This window comes from Vipera berus (assembly GCF_964194415.1).
Source record: "Vipera berus genome assembly, chromosome: 3".
NCBI lineage: Eukaryota > Metazoa > Chordata > Lepidosauria > Squamata > Viperidae > Vipera > Vipera berus.
In genome coordinates this window covers 42,543,854-42,563,075 of record NC_138204.1, presented here as the reverse complement: position 1 = coordinate 42,563,075, position 19,222 = coordinate 42,543,854, and the positions used below count along the sequence as shown (strand labels likewise).

Sequence of the window (19,222 nt, the reverse complement as noted above, 5' to 3'; positions counted from 1 at the left end):
CATTGTGTAGCTACATATTGCCGAGACAAATAAATAAAATGGGAAAACTTTTCTAGGGCAAAAAGAATGTGGATAATGATAATTTCCATTTTGTTTAGCATACATCAGATCTGTAGTTGGAAATGTTACCTGCAGAAGGGTTTGCTTTATTGGATCTATGGAGAACATAATGGAGTTCTTTTTCTTGTTGTAAAGGTTCCATCAGGAGAAATATATCAAACACTATCATCCCATAATTACAGTCCATTCTGGGAAATGGGAGAAATTGTTGGACATTTGTACTGCTTGACAGCTCCAATGATTGAAGTAATAAAGATCTAAAAGTGTAGAAGGAAACTGCAACAGAATACAGTCACACTACTAGCCATTTTGACACAACAAATGAAGTAACCTTGTAATCTTGCTTAATTTTGGAAAAGCATAGGAGGATTGGATGATGAATGAGAGACCATTAGGGAATCCCAAATTTGTAGGATTTTTTTTTTTAAATAATCCTGGAAGAAGGCAATGGCAAATCACTTGGGTACTGTTGTAAAAAAAAATACATTGACATCCCAAATGACCACGGGAATTTGAGTTCAACTGGAGGAAGTCTTTACTTCACTTGGAACATGATTTTTTTGTTGTGAGATGGGCAGCTATATAAATTTTATAAAATAAATAATTTATCTTGGCCACCTGTATTGAATTTATAAGATGGGTAATTGAAGAAAAATATGTAGGATTTATGGAAAAAACTATGAGCTAAGAAAAGCTATTCTGTAATTTTAAAAATCAATGCAAGGTAAAAGGATTTTTTCTCCTTTCTGAGCTTTCATATTCTCTGCTGTCATCTCTCCCAAAGGAGAGCTTGAAGTGCAATGAACACTCTGCCTAGTTCTGGCATCCTATATACATACCACTAGATCATGGTCAATTATTCAAAATTGAATAATTTTCATTATTCCTGAAATATTCAATTAGACACATTTTAAAATCTAGGCTATAGATAGTTGGCATAAAACTAATAAATCTAATCAATAGAAATTCATTTCCTTAATAAGCTCAGACTAACTAGAGTGGATTAAAACATCCTTATTCTTCTAAAAGGTATGGAAATATATTAAGCAATGCCTTCTCTTTGACATTTTTTGATGGCCAAAAGGGAGCTATAACCTTCTGAATTGGCTTATTGAAACAAACACCATTAGGCCTAAGTAAATTTGTAGAACATAATTCTTATTTTAATTCCTACTCACAAATATATGTCAATTAAAAAAAAACATCTTTGCATCTTTTCTTTTTAAATAAAAGGCTCAGAAAAATATTATCTGCAAAAGTGTTCTGTATCTCATAGTGTGAATTCCAGAAGATTCTACAGAAATAGTTATTTCAATTTGTTTCATCTGACTAGCCAGCTCCAGTGTCTTCTGTTTATGTGGATGCATAAAAGCTCTTCACCCAGGCCTTTTATGAGGGAGAGTGAGACCACACATTCCATTGCATTTTCCATCTTTTATCTTTATTTTTTATATTTTAATTTGATTTTTGAGAGTTGGGTGGCATACATGTTTAACTGCTGCTGCTACTGCTACTACTATTACTAATAATAATAATAGTCAAGAAAATGGTTAGATGTTAGATGCCCACAAATCACTATAATTACTTGTGTGCAGATTGCACACTTACTGTAGATTTAATTTATTTATGTAAAACATTTACATAACCAACTCTGGGCAGCTCCCAATTAGATTTTGAAGCCTTTCCAGATGTATACTTCCTTATAATGCAATCTTTCATTCTCAGAAAAATGTAAAACATAATTTAGTGATTTGGTAAACTCAACCAAATGCATACATTGCTCTCTCAAGTGTACATCAATGTATGTATGGTTCTGAAACAGTCAGGCTCAATTATAATGAGATATTATAGCATGAGTAGACTTGGATGATCTATCATATATATTATAATATATATCATATATATTATTGTTTCAGATGTCTGCAACATCCATCAAGAAAAAAAGACAATGAATAAGGTGGCCTGGATCTTTACTGGTTTCTGGGTTGCAACTCCTTGCTAAAAGATCTAGGTACTTAAAGGTGAGGCAGATACTTTAATTCCTTTGTTGATATTTTTAAAAATTATAATATGATTATAATTTCAAGTAGCTTAAGACCAGGCTGGAAACATCAGACATTATCTAAACATTGTCATGAAAAAGAAATGGAATGTACATTCAGTTTAATCTTTCAAAATCTGTGAATATTCTCATCTGCCTGAATCAGTGCCACACATGTAAAACACACTTTGTACAGAATGGATACCAATGGAAGATTATGCCCAACTTTATGAGAATAATTATCAATTATCCCAAGAAGATATATTTTGGGTTAGTTAAAAATACACTGAAAGTTAATAAAAATATAATCTCCTTAAATGAGACTATATTGAGATATTTTATTATAATAAAATAATTATATGTCTATGACTTTCTGTTCACCTTTCAAATTTTTATTTATTTATTTATTTATTTATTTATTAGTTTTTATAAACCGCCCTTCTCCCGAGGGACTCGGGGCGGTGTACAGAGGAAGGAAGGTATACAGATGAACAATAAAAATAATAAAACAATAGTGAAAACAAACTGGGTCCCCAATTAACGCTATCATGCCAGGCCGGACTGCTGGAACAAGAAAGTTTTTAAGTCGCGTCGGAAGGTACGGAGGTCGGGGGCCATCCGGATTTCGGTTGGTAAGCTGTTCCAGAGGGCTGGCGCACCCACTGAGAATGCCCTCCCCCTGGGGGCCACCAGCCGACATTCCTTGAGCGGTGGCACCCTGAGGAGGCCCTCTCTGTGGGAGCGCACAGGACGGTGGGGTGCTGACATTGGCAGAAGGTGCTCCCGTAGGTAGTCTGGACCCATGCCATGTAGGGCTTTGTATGTCATTGTTAGCACCTTGAACTTCACACGGAAGGCAACCGGAAGCCAGTGCAGCGCACAGAGGAGAGGTGTGATATGGGAGTATCGGGAGGCTCCCAAGAGTGTCCGTGCCACTGCACTTTGCACCAGTTGAAGCTTCCGAGTGGATCTCAAGGGCAGCCCCATGTAGAGAGCATTACAATAGTCTAGGCGAGAGGTCACAAGGGCATGGGTGACTGTACGTAAGGAATCCAGGTCCAGATAAGGCCGTAGTTGGCGAACTAGTCGAACCCGGGAGAAGGCCCCCTTGGTCACAGCTCCTATGTGGTCTTCTAGGGAGAGCTGCGAGTCTAGGAGGACACCCAGGTTGCGGGCCCTATCAACAGGGGGTAGTAACTTGTCCCCGATGTTAAGCAATGGGACGTTCTGAATATCCTGGCTTGCCGGAACGTACAGCCATTCAGTCTTGTCCGGGTTCAGTTGAAGCCTGTTCCTCCCCATCCATTCCCGGACCGCTTTCAGGCAGTGGGACATCACGTCTAGGGCATCACTGATATTGTTTGGAGTTGAGATAAAAAGCTGGGTGTCATCAGCATACTGATGGTACCCTACTCCAAAACTGTGAATGATCTCACCCAGCGGTTTCATGTAGATGTTGAACAGGAGAGGCGAGAGGACCGACCCCTGAGGGACTCCGCAAGCGAGAGGCCTCGGAGTCGACCTCTGTCCCCCTGTCAGCACCGACTGCGAGCGACCCTGGAGAAAGGAGGAGAACCACCGCAGAACCGTGCCTCCCACTCCCAGTCCCCTGAGGCGTCGCAGCAAGATACCATGGTCGATGGTATCGAAAGCCGCCGAGAGGTCTAATAAGACTAGGACAGAGGAATGGCCCCTGTCCCGGGCTCTCCAGAGATCATTCATCAGAGTGACCAATGCCGTCTCCGTGCTGTAGCCCGGCCTGAAACCCGATTGGTACGGGTCTAGATAAACCGCTTCATCCAGGATCTGAGGAAGTTGGTGCGCCACCACGCTCTCAACAACCTTCGCAAGGAAGCGAAGATTGGAGACTGGACAAAAGTTATTCAAAGAGGATGGGTCCAAGGTGGGCTTCTTGAGGAGAGGTCTCACCACCGCCTCCTTCAAGGCGGTGGGGAAGTGACCCTCACTCAGAGAAGCAGAGATGACCGCTAGGAACCAGCCTCGTGTCCCCTCTCGAGCTGCATAGGCCAGCCAGGAAGGGCACGGGTCCAGTAAGCATGTGGAGGAGCTCAACCTTCTCATAATCCTGTCCACTTCCTTAGGAGTTACAGGATCAAATTCTTCCCAGATGACGTCGACAAGACTGTCCATGTCTTGTTCTTCCATCTCAGCCCAGTTGGAGTCCAGGCCAGTTCGAATCCGAGCAATTTTATCCAGCAGATATTGACCGAATTCCTCGGCTCGACCCTGCAAGGGTTCTTCCCTCACCTCTTGGTTTAATAGGGAGCGAGTCACCCTGAACAAGGCAGCCGGGCGATTATCTGCGGACGCGATGAGGGTGGAAAAATAGTTGGATTTTGCCACCCTTATCGCAGCGAGATAAGACCTGGTGAGGATTCTTAGTCGCAATCGGTCGGATTCGGATCGACTGGATCTCCAACGGCTCTCTAGGCCCCGTCTCCGACGCTTCATCTCCCGGAGCTCCTCGGTGAACCATGGGGCTCGCTGGGATCTGCGCCGGGTCAGAGGCCGCAAGGGTACAAACTCGGTCCAGAGCCTCCGTGGCTGCCTTTTCCCAGGCTTCCACTAAGGCATCCGCCGAGCTGTGAGCAGGGAGTGCATGCGTGTCCCTAAGCGCTGCCTGGAACTTATCAGGGTCCATTAGGCGCCTAGGGCGGTACCATCTGACTGGCACCGTGCACCCACGGTGGGGGGTGGCAAGGGGGAAGTCTAGCCGCAGGAGGTGGTGATCGGTCCATGACAGGGGTGTAACAGTTGTGGTACCCCCACCGATATCATCACGCCACCGTCCAGACAAGAACACCAAGTCTGGGGTGTGGCCTCTCTCATGAGTCGGTCCAGAAATTATTTGCGACAGGTCCATGGCCGCCATGGAAGCCATGAACTCCCGAGCCAGTTCGGACGATCCTCCCAGGGACGGTAGATTAAAGTCGCCCAAGACCATAAGTCTTGGGAATTCAACCACCAACCCTGAGAGGGCATCGAGTAGCTCGGGCAGGGCCGCCGCTGCACGATTAGGTGGTAGGTACGCCAGCAGCAGGCCCAACTGCGCCCCTGGGCCGTATCTCAGTAGGAGAGACTCACACCCGACCATCTGAGGGACGGTGGTCTCTCGCGGGCTAAGGGATTCCCTGATGATAACTGCCACTCCCCCGCCCCTCCCATGAGCCCGAGGCTGGTGCAGCACCTGGAAACCTGGCGGGCAGAGGTCAACCAGAGGAACACCACCCTCTGGGCCCAGCCAGGTTTCCGTGATGCAAGCCAGGTCCGCATGCTCGCTCTCCACTAGGTCACGAACAAGGTGAGCCTTGTTAGCAACGGACCTGGCATTTAGGTAGACCAGCCTGAGCTTAGGAGGCTGCACATCTTCGCTCCCGGGTCCTCGGGGGAAGTACAGAGGGTCGGAGCGTCTCACCGCTTGTACAGAGCGGAGATGACCCTCCCGGTGTCGATACGGCCCTCTGCTTGTGCACCTTCTGCCGTTCCCCACCATCCTGGGAATTGGTTGTTCGTCAGCTCGCCACTGGGCTTTGTCGGCGCCTGGCCCACGTTCCTCACCTTCGTGAACGGTCGTAGGCCCGGCCTGCGCTATGGTAGTTACAATTTCCACACTAGCATAAAATGACAAGCATTTTTTTATATATTTTTGCCCGCATAAATGTTTCATGTTATAGAACTCATTTAATACTAGATATCACCACTGAATCCTGTTAACAGTATTTCAGTCAAAGGCTTTTAGTGTGACAGCTTAACTGAACAATCCATTATAGGATTCTGTAGGAAAGATAAATTTCATAGTTCGTTTACTTCAATGGCATAATCTTCTTAATTGCTGGAAACTTGAGTGAAGATCCATGTTATGGCAATAATGGACAAAAAGAACATTATTTTTTTTTATTATAGCATCTCCACAAACATGTCCAATCAGTTTTGGAGGCTGGTCAAAAGCTTATTACATTTTCTATCATGAAAAGATAGAAGATAGATAATTCAAAAGTCAAGTGTGATAATATATTAATTGATTTAGTACTGTTATCAATCATCCCAATTGTTGCAACTTTCAGTCAAGACCAAAGGCATAGTAATAGGATGGGATCATATGTAATTGGTATGGGCATGATATACAACATAATGGGATCCTCTCCTGAAATGTAACCCATATCCTATGTAACTTTGGAGAAAGTATGATTGTTTCCAAAGATATGTGACTGTTTTCATCCTATATCAGAGTCTGAATCCTGACTGAAAAAGAACCAGATAAACCATTGCCCCTAGAATTCTCCTTAGTGAATCCCATCTTCTTTCTCAACAGCAAAAAGTGGAAGTGATAGAGATTCCATATTTTATGGAGAATGTTATCATGTATACTCAAATCAAGAGATTTCATCAAAATAGGCTGCACTATTCTTTACTTCAGGGCAAGTGGCCTCACAGGTTAATTCAAAGAACCTCTCAAATCCAGCTAATATCATATTTCCTAGTTGCCCAAAATATCCAGGAAAACATGGATCTAGTTCATAGATGCCAGGGTACACATGCATTGTTACCCACATGGCAACCAACAAACTCATCTGAGAATCTTGCAGATATCATATAACCACTGTTTCTTGCCCTTTCTAGCTTTCATGCTATGCTTGCTGCACAATCTGAAACTTGGGAGGATAGACTTCCAGTAGGGTTACTTCCCTGTCACTACCTAGCCAGCTCTTAAGAATAAATGCCAGGTCTATGCATTCATAAGTTCCCATATCTTAAAAGTATTTAGAATAACAGAGTTGGAAGTGACCTTGGAGGTCTTCTAGTCCAATCCCTTGCTCAGGCAGGAAACACTATACCATTTTAGACAAATGGTTGTCCAGTCTCTCCTTAAAAACTTCCAAGGTTGGAGCATTCACAACTTCTGGAGGCAGGTTGTTCCACCGATTAATTCTGTCAGGAAATTTCTCCTTAGTTATAGGTTGCTTCTCTCTTTGGTTAGTTTCCATCCATTGCTTCCTGTCCTGCCCTCTTCTTTGTGGAAACCCATGAAATATTGGAACACTGCTATCATGTCACCCCTAGTCCTTCTTTTCATTAAACTAGACATTCCCAATTCCAGCAACCATTCCTTATATGTTTTAGCCTCCAGTCCCCTAGTCATCTTTGTTGTTCTTCTCTGCACTCTTTCTAGATTCTCAACATCTTTTTTATATCATGGTGACCAAAACTGGGTATAGTATTCCAAGTGTGACCTTACCAAGGCATTATAAAGTGGCATTAACACTTCATGTGATCTTGATTCTATCCTTTCTGTTGATGCAGCCCAGAACCATGTTGGCTTTTTTGGCAGCTGCAGCACACTAGATGGATGCAGTCTTATTATCCACAGACTTAGAGTCCAACAAAACACCCCAAAACCAAGGGGCTCATGATAGTTGATTTTGTAAAGTTTTATATAACCCAAAGCCAAGAATTGTGAATGACTGAATCCTTTGTCAAAAGCTTGATTATACTTTAAAATATTAAAAAAAGAAACTTTTCCTAATTTTCCAGAAAGTAAGTTTGATGACAATATCATAGTAAGTGTCTTCCTGGCGACTGCTCTCTCTTAGTTAATCTTATTTGAAAAGGCTGTTGCTGTATAAGCTGATTTTCTTGTTTTGTGCTTTTAACACACTCTCTCTCTCTCTCTCTCTCTCTCTCTCTCTCTCTCTCTCTCTCTCTCTCTCTCTCTCTCTCTCTCTCTGTGTGTGTGTGTGTGTGTGTGTGTGTGCATGCAGTTGGTGTGTACATGTGTATATATGGTGTATACATATCCCAGGCTGGTAAAGTAGTGAGACAAGGCTACATAATTGTATGCTCCTCTTATTTATTCAGCTTACATTATATGCTGAATTATATGCTTACTGCTTTGGCTAAGAAGCAGGCGAGACAGCTAGTTAACAGTTTAACTTTTTATTCTGAACCAGGCAAAGAACAAGGGAACATGACATCTATTTATACTGACAGCTGCCGGCGGATCGACCAATCCGGGGTGAGTCTGCTCCCGCGCTGCGGTCGCCGCCAATCGGGTTTGTTTGGTTTTGACAGCTCGGAGCTGTCATCTGTAGCGCGTGTTGAGCTGTCAATGGTTGGCGCTTGCGCGGTTTCGCCCGGCAGCTTTTGACAGCTGTCAAAAGCTGCCGCGGTTTTACCTCAGCTCTGTAACTTCTGTTTAACTTAATGTAATAACAATTAGTAAATACACAACACCCCTTCCCCCTCCCTCTGATTGAGTTGATTTTACCCCAACTGTTTCTTTTTTGGTTTTCCCCATTCATAGTCTTTCAAGTATGTGGGAGGTTTCCTTAATCTCTCGGAGCGCCGGGGGGTAGCCTCGGTAGTATGTTCTGGTTCTCTTGGCGCTTCTTGGGTTGGCTCCGGGGGTGGGGTGTTTGGCTCTGCTGGAGTGGGGTGTTGAAATGGTATGTTCCGATCAGGGGAGTCTTGTCGTGCCAGTCTTTGCGCCGGTGCTTCTGTTGGTATTTCGTCGTCACCCCTTCCCCCTATATTTTGAGAACTGCGTTGGCGTAATTGGTCTATGTGTCTGCGGATATGTATATTTTGTCCAATGTCAATGATGTATGACAAGGGGCCTGTTTGTTCGATGACCACCCCTTGTGTCCATTTGTTCCCTCCCCCGTAGTTTCTAGCCCAGACAGCTTGCCCAGAGTTGAGAGTTCTATGATGGAGGGGCAGTTCTGGGTCTGGAGGGGATCTGTCTGGGTGGAGACGGTCCAGTCTGGTGGTCAATCTTTTGCCCCAGCGAAGCTCTGCTGGGGACTTCCCGGTAGTTGTGCAAGGCGTGGTGTGTTGGGAGAGAAGGAATTGTGCCAGTCTTTGGTGCCAGTTGCCGGAGATGATCTTGCGTAGTGCCTCCTTGGTTGATTTTACCATCACCTCTGCCAAGCCGTTCGACGATGGGTGAAAGGGAGCCGAGGTGGTGTGCCTAATAGAGTTCGCCGTTGTGAAACTCTGGAATTCGTAGGAGGTAAATTGGGGCCCGTTATCGGAAACTATAACATCAGGGAGGCCATGTGTGGCGAATAATCCCCTTAAAACTTGTATAGTGGCCGAGGAAGTTGTATTGGCTACTGGCGCCACTTCTAGCCATTTTGAAAAGCTGTCTACGACAATTAGGAATGATTGTCCCTGGAACGGACCTGCATAATCTATATGAATGCGAGACCAAGGTGACTTTGTCGTTTCCCATCTATGTATGGACGCCTGTGGCTGGGCTGCCCTAACTAGCTGGCAGGAATAGCAGCCAGCTACGTGTGCCTCAATGTGTTTGTCTATACCCGGCCACCAAACATAGCTCCTGGCCAGAGCCTTCATTTTGACGGTGCCCGGGTGCCCTTCGTGGAGGCTCTCTAGTACTTTAAGTCTGTGTTTGTCAGGGATGATTACTCTGCTGCCCCATAAGAGACATCCCTGATGGGTGGATAATTCTTTTTGTTTTAAGAAGTACGGTTGGAATTGTGGTTCCTGGGGTGAATATTGCCAGCCCGTTGTGACATAGCCTAGGACTCTGCCTAGGATTTTGTCTGCCGCGGTAGCTGTGGAGATATCTTTGATAGATAAGGGGCATTCTGGCAGTTCTGAGATAGCCAGTATTCTTCCAGCTGGTGCTGGGTCTGGGTCCACAATTGGTTGCGGCAGTCTGCTCAGGCCGTCTGCATGGCCCATGGTTTTCCCTGGTCTGTATTCTAGGTTGTATGAATAGGCTGATAGAAATGTAGACCATCTTAGGATGCGGGGAGATAATATTTGTGGTGTTAGCCTGTTTACTGTAAAGAGTCCTAACAGGGGCTTATGATCAGTATAAATAGTAAATGGTCGGCCATACAGGTAATCATGAAATTTTTTTACGCTGGCTACTATAGCTAGAGCCTCTTTATCGATTTGAGCGTAATTCCGCTCAGGTTTTGACAGCGTTCTCGAATAGAACGCTACAGGGGTCTGTATTCCTTCTTTAGTTAAATGGCTTAGGACCGCTCCGATGCCGTACGGGGAGGCATCGCAGGCGAGACATACGGGCAGCTGATCGTTAAACAGGGCTACCGTTGCGTTGCTGGAGAGTAAGTTTTTTAGGAGGTTAAAACTTTTATCATGCTCTGGGGTCCACGTCCAGGGTTTGCCCTTGTCTAATAATCTATGTAAGGGTTCTGCAATGGAGGCTTTATGCGGTAGGAAGGTGTGGTAAAAGTTGACTAACCCTAAGAAAGCCTGAAGTTCTTGTTTGTTTTTGGGGGTCGGTGCTGCTTTGATAGCTTTAATTTTTGTGTCCGTGGGGTGAATTCCCTTAGCATCTATTTTAAACCCTAAGAACTCTGTTGAGGGCACCCCGATGGAGCATTTGTCTCTTTTTAATTTGAGACCGGCCTTCCTGAACCTTAGGAGTACCTTGGTTAGTTTGCCAGCCAGGTCATTTTCTGATTCCCCTGCAATTAGGACGTCGTCAAAATATGGGCAGACCCCGGGAATTCCCTTAAGTGTTTTCTCCATGATTTCCTGGAAGATTCCCGGGGCTGCAGAGATGCCAAATTGAAGGCGGTTAATTTTGAATGCTCCCTTGTGGGTGACTATTGTTTGAGCCAAAGCGGTGTCAGGGGTGACAGGCAACTGTAAATACGCCTGCGCCAAGTCTAACTTGGCAAATATGGCGCCTGACTTAATGGCCGCGAGGATGTCTTTGACAGCCGGGACCGGGTAGGCATGTGCGTTTAAAGCGAGGTTGAGGGTCGCTTTATAATCGGCACATAATCTAATTTGGCCGTTTGGTTTAACTGGGGTCACTATGGGAGTCTCCCACTCGGCCCCTTCTACCGGTTCGAGGACCCCTAAGTTTGTTAATCTGTCAAGCTCCGCTTCTATTTTTTCCCTCAAGGCGAAGGGAACCCTTCTGGCCTTGATTCTGACAGGCATCACATTTGGGTTCAGTTTAAGTGATACGGGCGGTCCCGTGTATTTCCCTAGTGAGCTGTCAAAAACGTCCGCGAATTGTCGGCAGACGGATTCCAATTTTGACAGCTGAATGGCGTTGACACCTGTCAACGCTATTCCTAGTGCCTCGAACCAGTCTAATCCTAGCAGGCTTATTCTGTTTTCTTGGGTCACCAAAATAGGAAGGGATCCTTTAAATTTTTTGAACTCTACGGGGACGGAAGCTTTTCCCCGGAGTTTAATGGGCGTTTTCTGGAAGTCGGCTAGGCGGAGTTTGGTGGGTCTAAGGGCGGGCCCTTTCCTACTTCGGTTACAAATGTCCCTGTACGTTTGCCATGAAATTAGTGAGACGGAGGACCCAGAGTCCACCTCCATCTCACAGGGAATTCCCTGAATCCGTACGTCCACCTTGATTTTGGGCTTAAGAATGCTGTGGACTGTATGTTTCTCCGCCCTCCCCCTTACATTGGACACTGGGGTTCTGGGGCTGTGCCTAGCTCTGAGTGTATATGGGGCCATACCTTCGGCTGTCACCTCCAGGTCGTGCAGGTTTTCCCGGCTCCGGCTGCGGCACACTGCTTTGAGGTGGCCTGTCTTCCCGCACCCATGGCATCTGGCACTGCGGAACCGGCACGTTGCCCTAGGGTGGCTTCCCCCGCAGCTGGCACACTTCGCCCTGTTTGTCGGGAAGTTGGCCCCCCTCTGATTGTTGGCAGGGCCCCCCTTGTAGTTGCGTTGCATCCTCAGTTTCTCGAACCGCCGTTGCACCGCGTCTATATCTGTGGGGCCGTCGTCGTCCTCAGAACCGCTGAACCTGCTGTCTTCCTGGTGCACGGACCCCCGTGGTCCGCTGTCCGGTATCCGTCGGTCGTCTCCGTGGCAGTCTTCGTATGCGATGACTTCTCTAGCCACATCGGTCATTGTCATTTCAGGCTTGGCGATCAGCTTCTTCCTCAGCCGTTCGTCCTTGAGCCCTATGACAATCTGGTCCCGGATTCGGTCTTCCAAATCCGGGAACCGGCACCGACGTGCGGCATGCCTGACCCTGGTTATAAAGTCATTTGCTGGCTCGTCAGGAAGCTGGAGTTTCCGCGCGAAGTTCACTCTCCAGTAGAGTTCTGACTTGAGGGGCATGAAGTATTTACTCAGCCCCTCAGTGAGGTCTGCATAGGAGATGGTGGCGACCGGCTCCGGGGTGAAGATCCCCACAGCGGCATCATAAACAGCAGGGCCGCTGAGCCAGAGGAGGGCGGCCGCCTTGGCCCGGTCATCTGTGATCTTCTTGACTACCAGGTACCCTTCTACCTGGCCCAGATGCGATTCCCAGCCTTCTGGGTGGCGGGTATCGAATTCTCGAATGTGGCCGTGGTTCGTCATGCTGTCTGTAATTGAGGTGCCGCTGCTTGCGTTGAATGGAAGTTTGACTTCCAGTGACTTCAGCAAGTGACCAGCTCAGCTAAGGGAAAAATCTCTTCTCCCCTTAGGTAGTGACTTCAGCTAAGCAAGCAGCATCCCACCTTCGTCGCCAGTGCTTTGGCTAAGAAGCAGGCGAGACAGCTAGTTAACAGTTTAACTTTTTATTCTGAACCAGGCAAAGAACAAGGGAACATGACATCTATTTATACTGACAGCTGCCGGCGGATCGACCAATCCGGGGTGAGTCTGCTCCCGCGCTGCGGTCGCCGCCAATCGGGTTTGTTTGGTTTTGACAGCTCGGAGCTGTCATCTGTAGCGCGTGTTGAGCTGTCAATGGTTGGCGCTTGCGCGGTTTCGCCCGGCAGCTTTTGACAGCTGTCAAAAGCTGCCGCGGTTTTACCTCAGCTCTGTAACTTCTGTTTAACTTAATGTAATAACAATTAGTAAATACACAACACCTACATTATATGCTTACATTATATGCTGTACATTAAGGGAAGGTACAGTAAATTTGAAGAAGATAAGCATGATTTTAAAAGTGGAGGAAGAAATATCAATAACCTATGTTATGCTGATGATGCTACTTTGATAGCTGAAAATGCAAAGGATCTGCAACTTGTTATAAAAGTCAAAGAGTGCATTGAAAGAATGGGACTAAATATTAAGGAAACTAAACTAACAACAACAGATACAACCAGCAGCCTTAGAATTGGCAATGAAGATACTGAAATAGAAAATCAATTTAGGTTCAAACAAGCAACTGAAGTTCAAACTTCTTAGAGTGCTAAAGTGAGAAACACTGGTCTATTGGAATGTCACTTTCCACCATGAAAAATTTGAGCAGAATAAATATCTGAGAAAAAGTTAATAAAGCTAATGAATTAATTGCTTTATACTATGATAGTCTACTCAAGTCTTCTATTCTACAGTTTAGGTTGTAGATTATACTTATTCTCCCCAGAATCAAATTTCTGAAATTTAGTAGGTGGGAAAATAGGATAGGAAGGACCAGGAAATGCTTTTCCAAGATCTTTTATAGTTATTTCATTGCTCATGCTTCAGCAAGTAATTAAAACTTGGCTTTTTAATAAACTTTCTTCTACAAAAGTTTATTTGCTGTTATTTTCAGTTTTGCGTAGTTGGGGAATAATTTTAACAATTCCCTAGTGGCTGTTTTATACCTTTTTAAATAGTCTGTTTCTCAATTTGAAAGGTATTAGACATAAAAGGTAGGATAGAAACACTTTAAGAAATAAGCATAACAACTGATTCTGCCCACAGAATGAATCATACTGTTTTCAGTGAATGCCTTGGACAAAATTGAAGTCATACATCCTTATTGTCAGAGCTGGCTAGTTCCACAATCTTAAGTATATGTTTTTTTTAAACTGTGTTAAATAATAAATCTGCCAGAGTGCAAAGAGGAAAAAGATTCACACAGTGCAAATTTACTTGAATGGCTGCAGAGTGCAGATCTGCCTCTAAGCATTAATGAAGAACAAAATGGTAAAACATGAAAGTGCCTCTTTTTCAATAGTTTTAAAAACTATAACCTTACTTTAAAAGGGTTGAGTTTGCTTTCATTCTGCCACAAACAAACAATTGTTAGCAATGTGTAAGATTCTTAACTCTAACATCTGATGACAGGGATGATTTTAACATTTTATAGGTGTGTTAACTAGTACAATCAAATGTAGTTGAGGAGGTAGACTCTCATATATACATCTTAATACTGAATTAAATGCAATCTAATATTCACAATGAAGAGTTTTGTTGTGTGCTGTTTTTCTAATAGCTACAGCTAGTTTCATGGATATAATGTTTTTGCTTTGCTTCCAAATGCATCTTAGTTTTTGCTGTTTGGTTTCTGTTACGTTAAAGTAAGAGCTTTGCTAGCAGGGTAGTGTTAAAAACATAAAAACAGAAATATTCTGGTATCTGAGTATTACTATCTGCAAAGACGTTGTAGAGTACCTAAATTATCCTGTAGCTCCCACATTCAGCATTTCAATTCTTTTGAGAAGACTCAAAAAATTAGTTTACTAAGTTAGATGGGGGGGGGTCTGTGCATAGATGCATAGAGAAAATAGGAAAAATTGTTTATTTGTGTTATCACAATTATGGTTAGCAAAGTGATTCCTCAAAGTAGCTTAATGCAAATGCTTAACATAGACCAATGAAAGAAAGGATGTGCCAGAAATACAGCCCAGACAGGAAGCAATAAACAAACATTCAAAGGGTGATTTTCCAGGCATAGATGTCCTCCCAAATAAATCCTAGGTAAGTCTTTGAGTCATTAAAAGACTTCTAAAAGAACTACATATTTTTTTAAAAATGCTAAACCTCCTTCACCCCTCAATTATTCTTATTTAGCCATATTTTAAGAACAGTTCAGCTTACTTAAGAAATTGTCCTTAACATCTTATCTAAATCACAATCTTTATAATAAAAGTTAAGAGTTTCTTTACAGTTGTAATCCCAGTTCTGTCACTTCTTTATTCTGGACTAGACAAATCATCTTTTCTCTGTGTGTCTCTCCCTGTGTTCTACATTTCCTATTTATACTGAAGTAGTAATAGAAACCTACAAATTAGGAAATTTTGCTTCCAAAGTGCTAAATAGAATACTACTGCAGAACAGCTGAGAAAGTGCATATTCATAAAAGCAGATTGGTCCTTATTGCCACTTTAGAAAGAAGATTCATGCATTTATATTAAAACATTTAAAACTTTTTTGTTGGTCCTCAAAGCTGACAATTCAAGGCACTTTGAAGTTCATAGCATATGTAAGTCATTTGGCTTCACTTCTGGTAAAAAACTTGAGTGATCATTCCTAAACATGCATTTCTGTTTCCAACCCTTATAACTTTTACATACATACTGTATATACATATATCTGCTATTCATGCTAATCAAGAAGATATCCTTTTTTAAAAGCTTGCTATTTCTCTTTGGGTATATTTGCAGTATAACTACATTATAACCAGAAAGGAAATTTAATTTTTCCTTATTATTTTCTTGCATTTTATTCTCTTCAATCTCATTGTTGGTTAGACTTCACATTTATGAGATTCAATTAAAACCAATTATTTCTACTGGCAATCTGAAATATATGTTAATTTTTTTCATCAAAGGCAGTCACTTTACACCTCTCATCTTTTCAAAATATTGATGGCTTAACATTTTTATAGTGAAAAAGAAAAATGAAAATCTTTCCTCGGTCTCATGGATATTATGTCATCCTTCTCAATTACTAATCCCAAATGTTTTCTGTCTTTAGTAATAAAATTTCCAGTGCAAACTACAGCTATGGGTCATTTTTTCCCATTTCAAAATAAGAAGCAAAGTATGAATGCTCTATATTATACAGTATCCAGGTCCCAGTTCAGATTGATTTCCTCATGCTGGTAATTTGTAAAATTTTTTGAGGAAAGGACATGTTCAATTTAGTCAGGGTATCTGGGAAAGATGATCTATTCATTAAGCTTGGGTAGCTGTCTACCCTAAAACCTTTTGTACTGCAGCTCCTATTTAAAAAGAGCAACTCTGAGTGGGACCTTGAAGTCCTAAAGGACAATCATTTGACTATGAGCCAGCAGTGTTCAGCAGCAGCCAAAAAAGCTAATACAATCCTGGGTTGTATGAACAGTGGCATAGAATCAAGATCACATGAAGTATTAGTACTGCTTTATAAAATCCTAGTAAGACCACACCTGGAATACTGCAGTCAATTTTGGTCACCATATCACTAAAAAGATGTTGATCTTAATCAGTTCATATCAGCATCATGAAATATGTTTATAATATTGAGAAGCTTCAATTAGTTCCAACCACATCAAAACCCCAAAAATAAAATATGACCAAATCACTGTGAGAGTGAAATGTATTTCAGCGCATAGCCTTTTCCCAAACTGTTTTGAGCCTAATAATATAAATTCCTGTTTTTTGTAGTTCTATTACTGAGATTCTCAGTTAAAACATGGTGAAAACAGCTTTTAAAATATATATCTCATGGTAGTGCAGTGGCAGAGTGCTGCCAGAATAATTTCTCTGAGATGTCTGTCTTTATAAACTGATGCTGTGTTACTGCCTAAAGGTATAAAAACTGATCTTTCCTAAAATATATGATGGGAATTATTATCATATCAAATATATGTTATTTACAACGAACAGAAAGTCATTAGTGTTTTTCATGATCTTCTTCCAAATATAGCTCCAGATATGTCTTGAACTATACTATGAATTTATGGAGATCTGCAATCTCAATATATATTCATATTCATATTCCAACATATCTGGTATAGGAATGAGACCACCAACCAAGATTTAGATCTTCTGAATCTCTGTCTTTCTTTCACCCTCTTTTGTTACAATGTGACGTGGCAATGGGAAAAGGGTGTCCAGTTGAATCACAAGGCAAACATTTAAGATTTGCACCAGAACTGTGTTGTCTAGTTCCTAAATCCAGTGTTTATACCTCAGAAACATTGATCCGTCCTTCCTGAAAAGAGCATGTTGTTGGATCATGAGTGCACAGGTTTCGATATTTACACCAGTGACAGCGAAAGGCACTATTGACACAAGACAGGCATCTGCCAAGAAAGGAACATATGCAAATATGTTTATTATTGATAATGCCTGATAAATAACAGTAAGTCAGCAAAAAATTGTATATTTGCTTAAACAGAACAAACATTTCATTTGAAAAAAGTTTTCAGCTTCCATGTACCAGACACAGGTGTCTTTAAGGTAAATACTTGGGTGAAAAAATACTTGAGTTTGTCATAATCTCTTAGGACAGATAAGAAGAATTACCATGTTTTCAGTGCATTTTGCATAAGACCAGTGCCTCTAAATCAAAGCCATTAAGTTCATATAACACAGGTTTCTGGATTTGGGGGTTTATTGCAAAGATCTTTTGTTTCAATATATCGTATCTTAGAATCTCAAAAGCTAAGAGAATTTCCCAATTCAGATCTAGAAAATGTATTAGGTTGCCAAAGATATTCTCTAAAGCAGGGGTCCCCAACCCCCAGTCCATGGACCAGTACCAGGCTGCGGCATGCCAGTAACCAGTCCACACAAACAAGCAAAGCCCCATCCAAGGGATGCAGGCAGCACACAAAACCACGCATCCTCCGGTCTGTGGAAAAACCTCTCTCCACGGAACTGGTCCATAGTGCCCAAAAGGTTGGGGAACCTCTGCTCTAAAGTTTAGGCTCCATGGTATAGATATAATAACACCTGATTAATACAAACAATGATTCAGTGAAAGTCTGATATTCCAGTTAAATCTGTTTCCAATCTGGAGCATATCCTTTGGAATCTTAAAAAACGCAAATGTTGCTGGTTTAGTCTAAAGTGTTTATGAACCGAGCCAGATGAAATCTCAAGGTACACAGCCTATACAGATAATCTTCCTAAACTTCTTGCCCTTGTGCCTGGATAGGAAGGACCAAGCGAATTAATTCTATTCCATCAATATTGTATATCAAATTTTAATGGGTATGTTTCATATAACGGAAACATTTAAGGATGAAAAGTGTAGGGAAAATAGAATGAATAATCAGACCTCTGATGAAAACACTAGATGGGGGGGGCATATGGTAACACCCTTAAAATTCATGAAGGAAGTTTCCAATGGAATATTACTCCAGACACACAACCCCCCCCAAAAAAAGAGGACCAGTGAGAAGTGATGAGTTCACCTTAATTGCAAATGTTCAAGACTCTTCTCCACTGCATGTACACAAAATAAATCATGCCCAAATATATTATGGATTAATATCATTGGCTTAATATATACTTGTTTAGCTTTTAAACACAACTAATTCTTACCAAATCAGGGAGAGTTTACTAGATTAATTACAGGGACCAGTTTTCTCCACATGACAACTGCAAGATTTTGATTCCCCCTCCCCCCCATTCCTGGTCTTCTGATTAATTAGTCTGAGTTCTGTAAGGGATTCTAGTATCTCAAACAGATAATTCTTCATTATCAAATTACAAAGTTCAATGAGCATCCCCATCTCTCATTTGCAAGACACACACCCTGTTTGTCCAACTTTAATCCTCAACTGAGGTGCTTTTTCTTTTCCTGAAATGACTTTAAAAACTTATTTTAATCATAGACATGCAAATCTAGTGGATAGGAATATTAAGCAGCATGAATGTATTCAATTACTCACTTATTTGACACATTTCTCACTCTTTCTTGTTCTCTTGACAGGAATTTGAATGACACATGCTCTTTAGTTTCCATTTCCCAGATCAGAATGAGTTTTTATGATCTTAGCATGCAAGTGTTGCTATTAGATACTGCCACTGAGCATATAATTTTATTATATGGTGCACTGAATAACATTTTCTATTAGGAGTTGGAATACCTTGGAATACCTTGTTACACTTAGAGTGGCCGTTGTTCAGTAGAGTTCCTAATGTTAGGAAAGGTGTTTTTTCCTCATTACCTCAGCATAAATGATTAATTACCTGTGAAATTTTACTTTTAAAGTTTAGTCTTTCAGTAACTGAAGGTTTAGTGAAATTCCAGTAATTGACACTGAAATGACAATGCAGTTAAAAACAAAACATAATCTATTAATTTATACTTGTGTTATCTATTTATAGCAATCATGCAGAACAACTTTGAAGAAGCTTAAATGTTATTTTAACATCATAATACTGTGGTTATCTCATAGAAGAGTGTCTTTGGAATCTAACC

The 19,222-nt window shown here is 42.2% G+C and overlaps 1 protein-coding gene across 1 annotated transcript in view; it reads right to left on the bottom strand.

Annotated features, from left to right (window-relative positions):
* The window catches only part of PLXNA2 (plexin A2), a gene marked incomplete at both ends in the record, with an annotated part of 426,608 nt that overhangs the window by 162,733 nt on the left and 244,653 nt on the right, over positions 1–19,222 (bottom strand). The window contains one exon of the mRNA XM_081322621.1: positions 16,979–17,093. Coding sequence (XP_081178747.1) covers positions 16,979–17,093 — 115 coding nt within the window. The remainder of the gene's footprint in view (positions 1–16,978; positions 17,094–19,222) is intronic.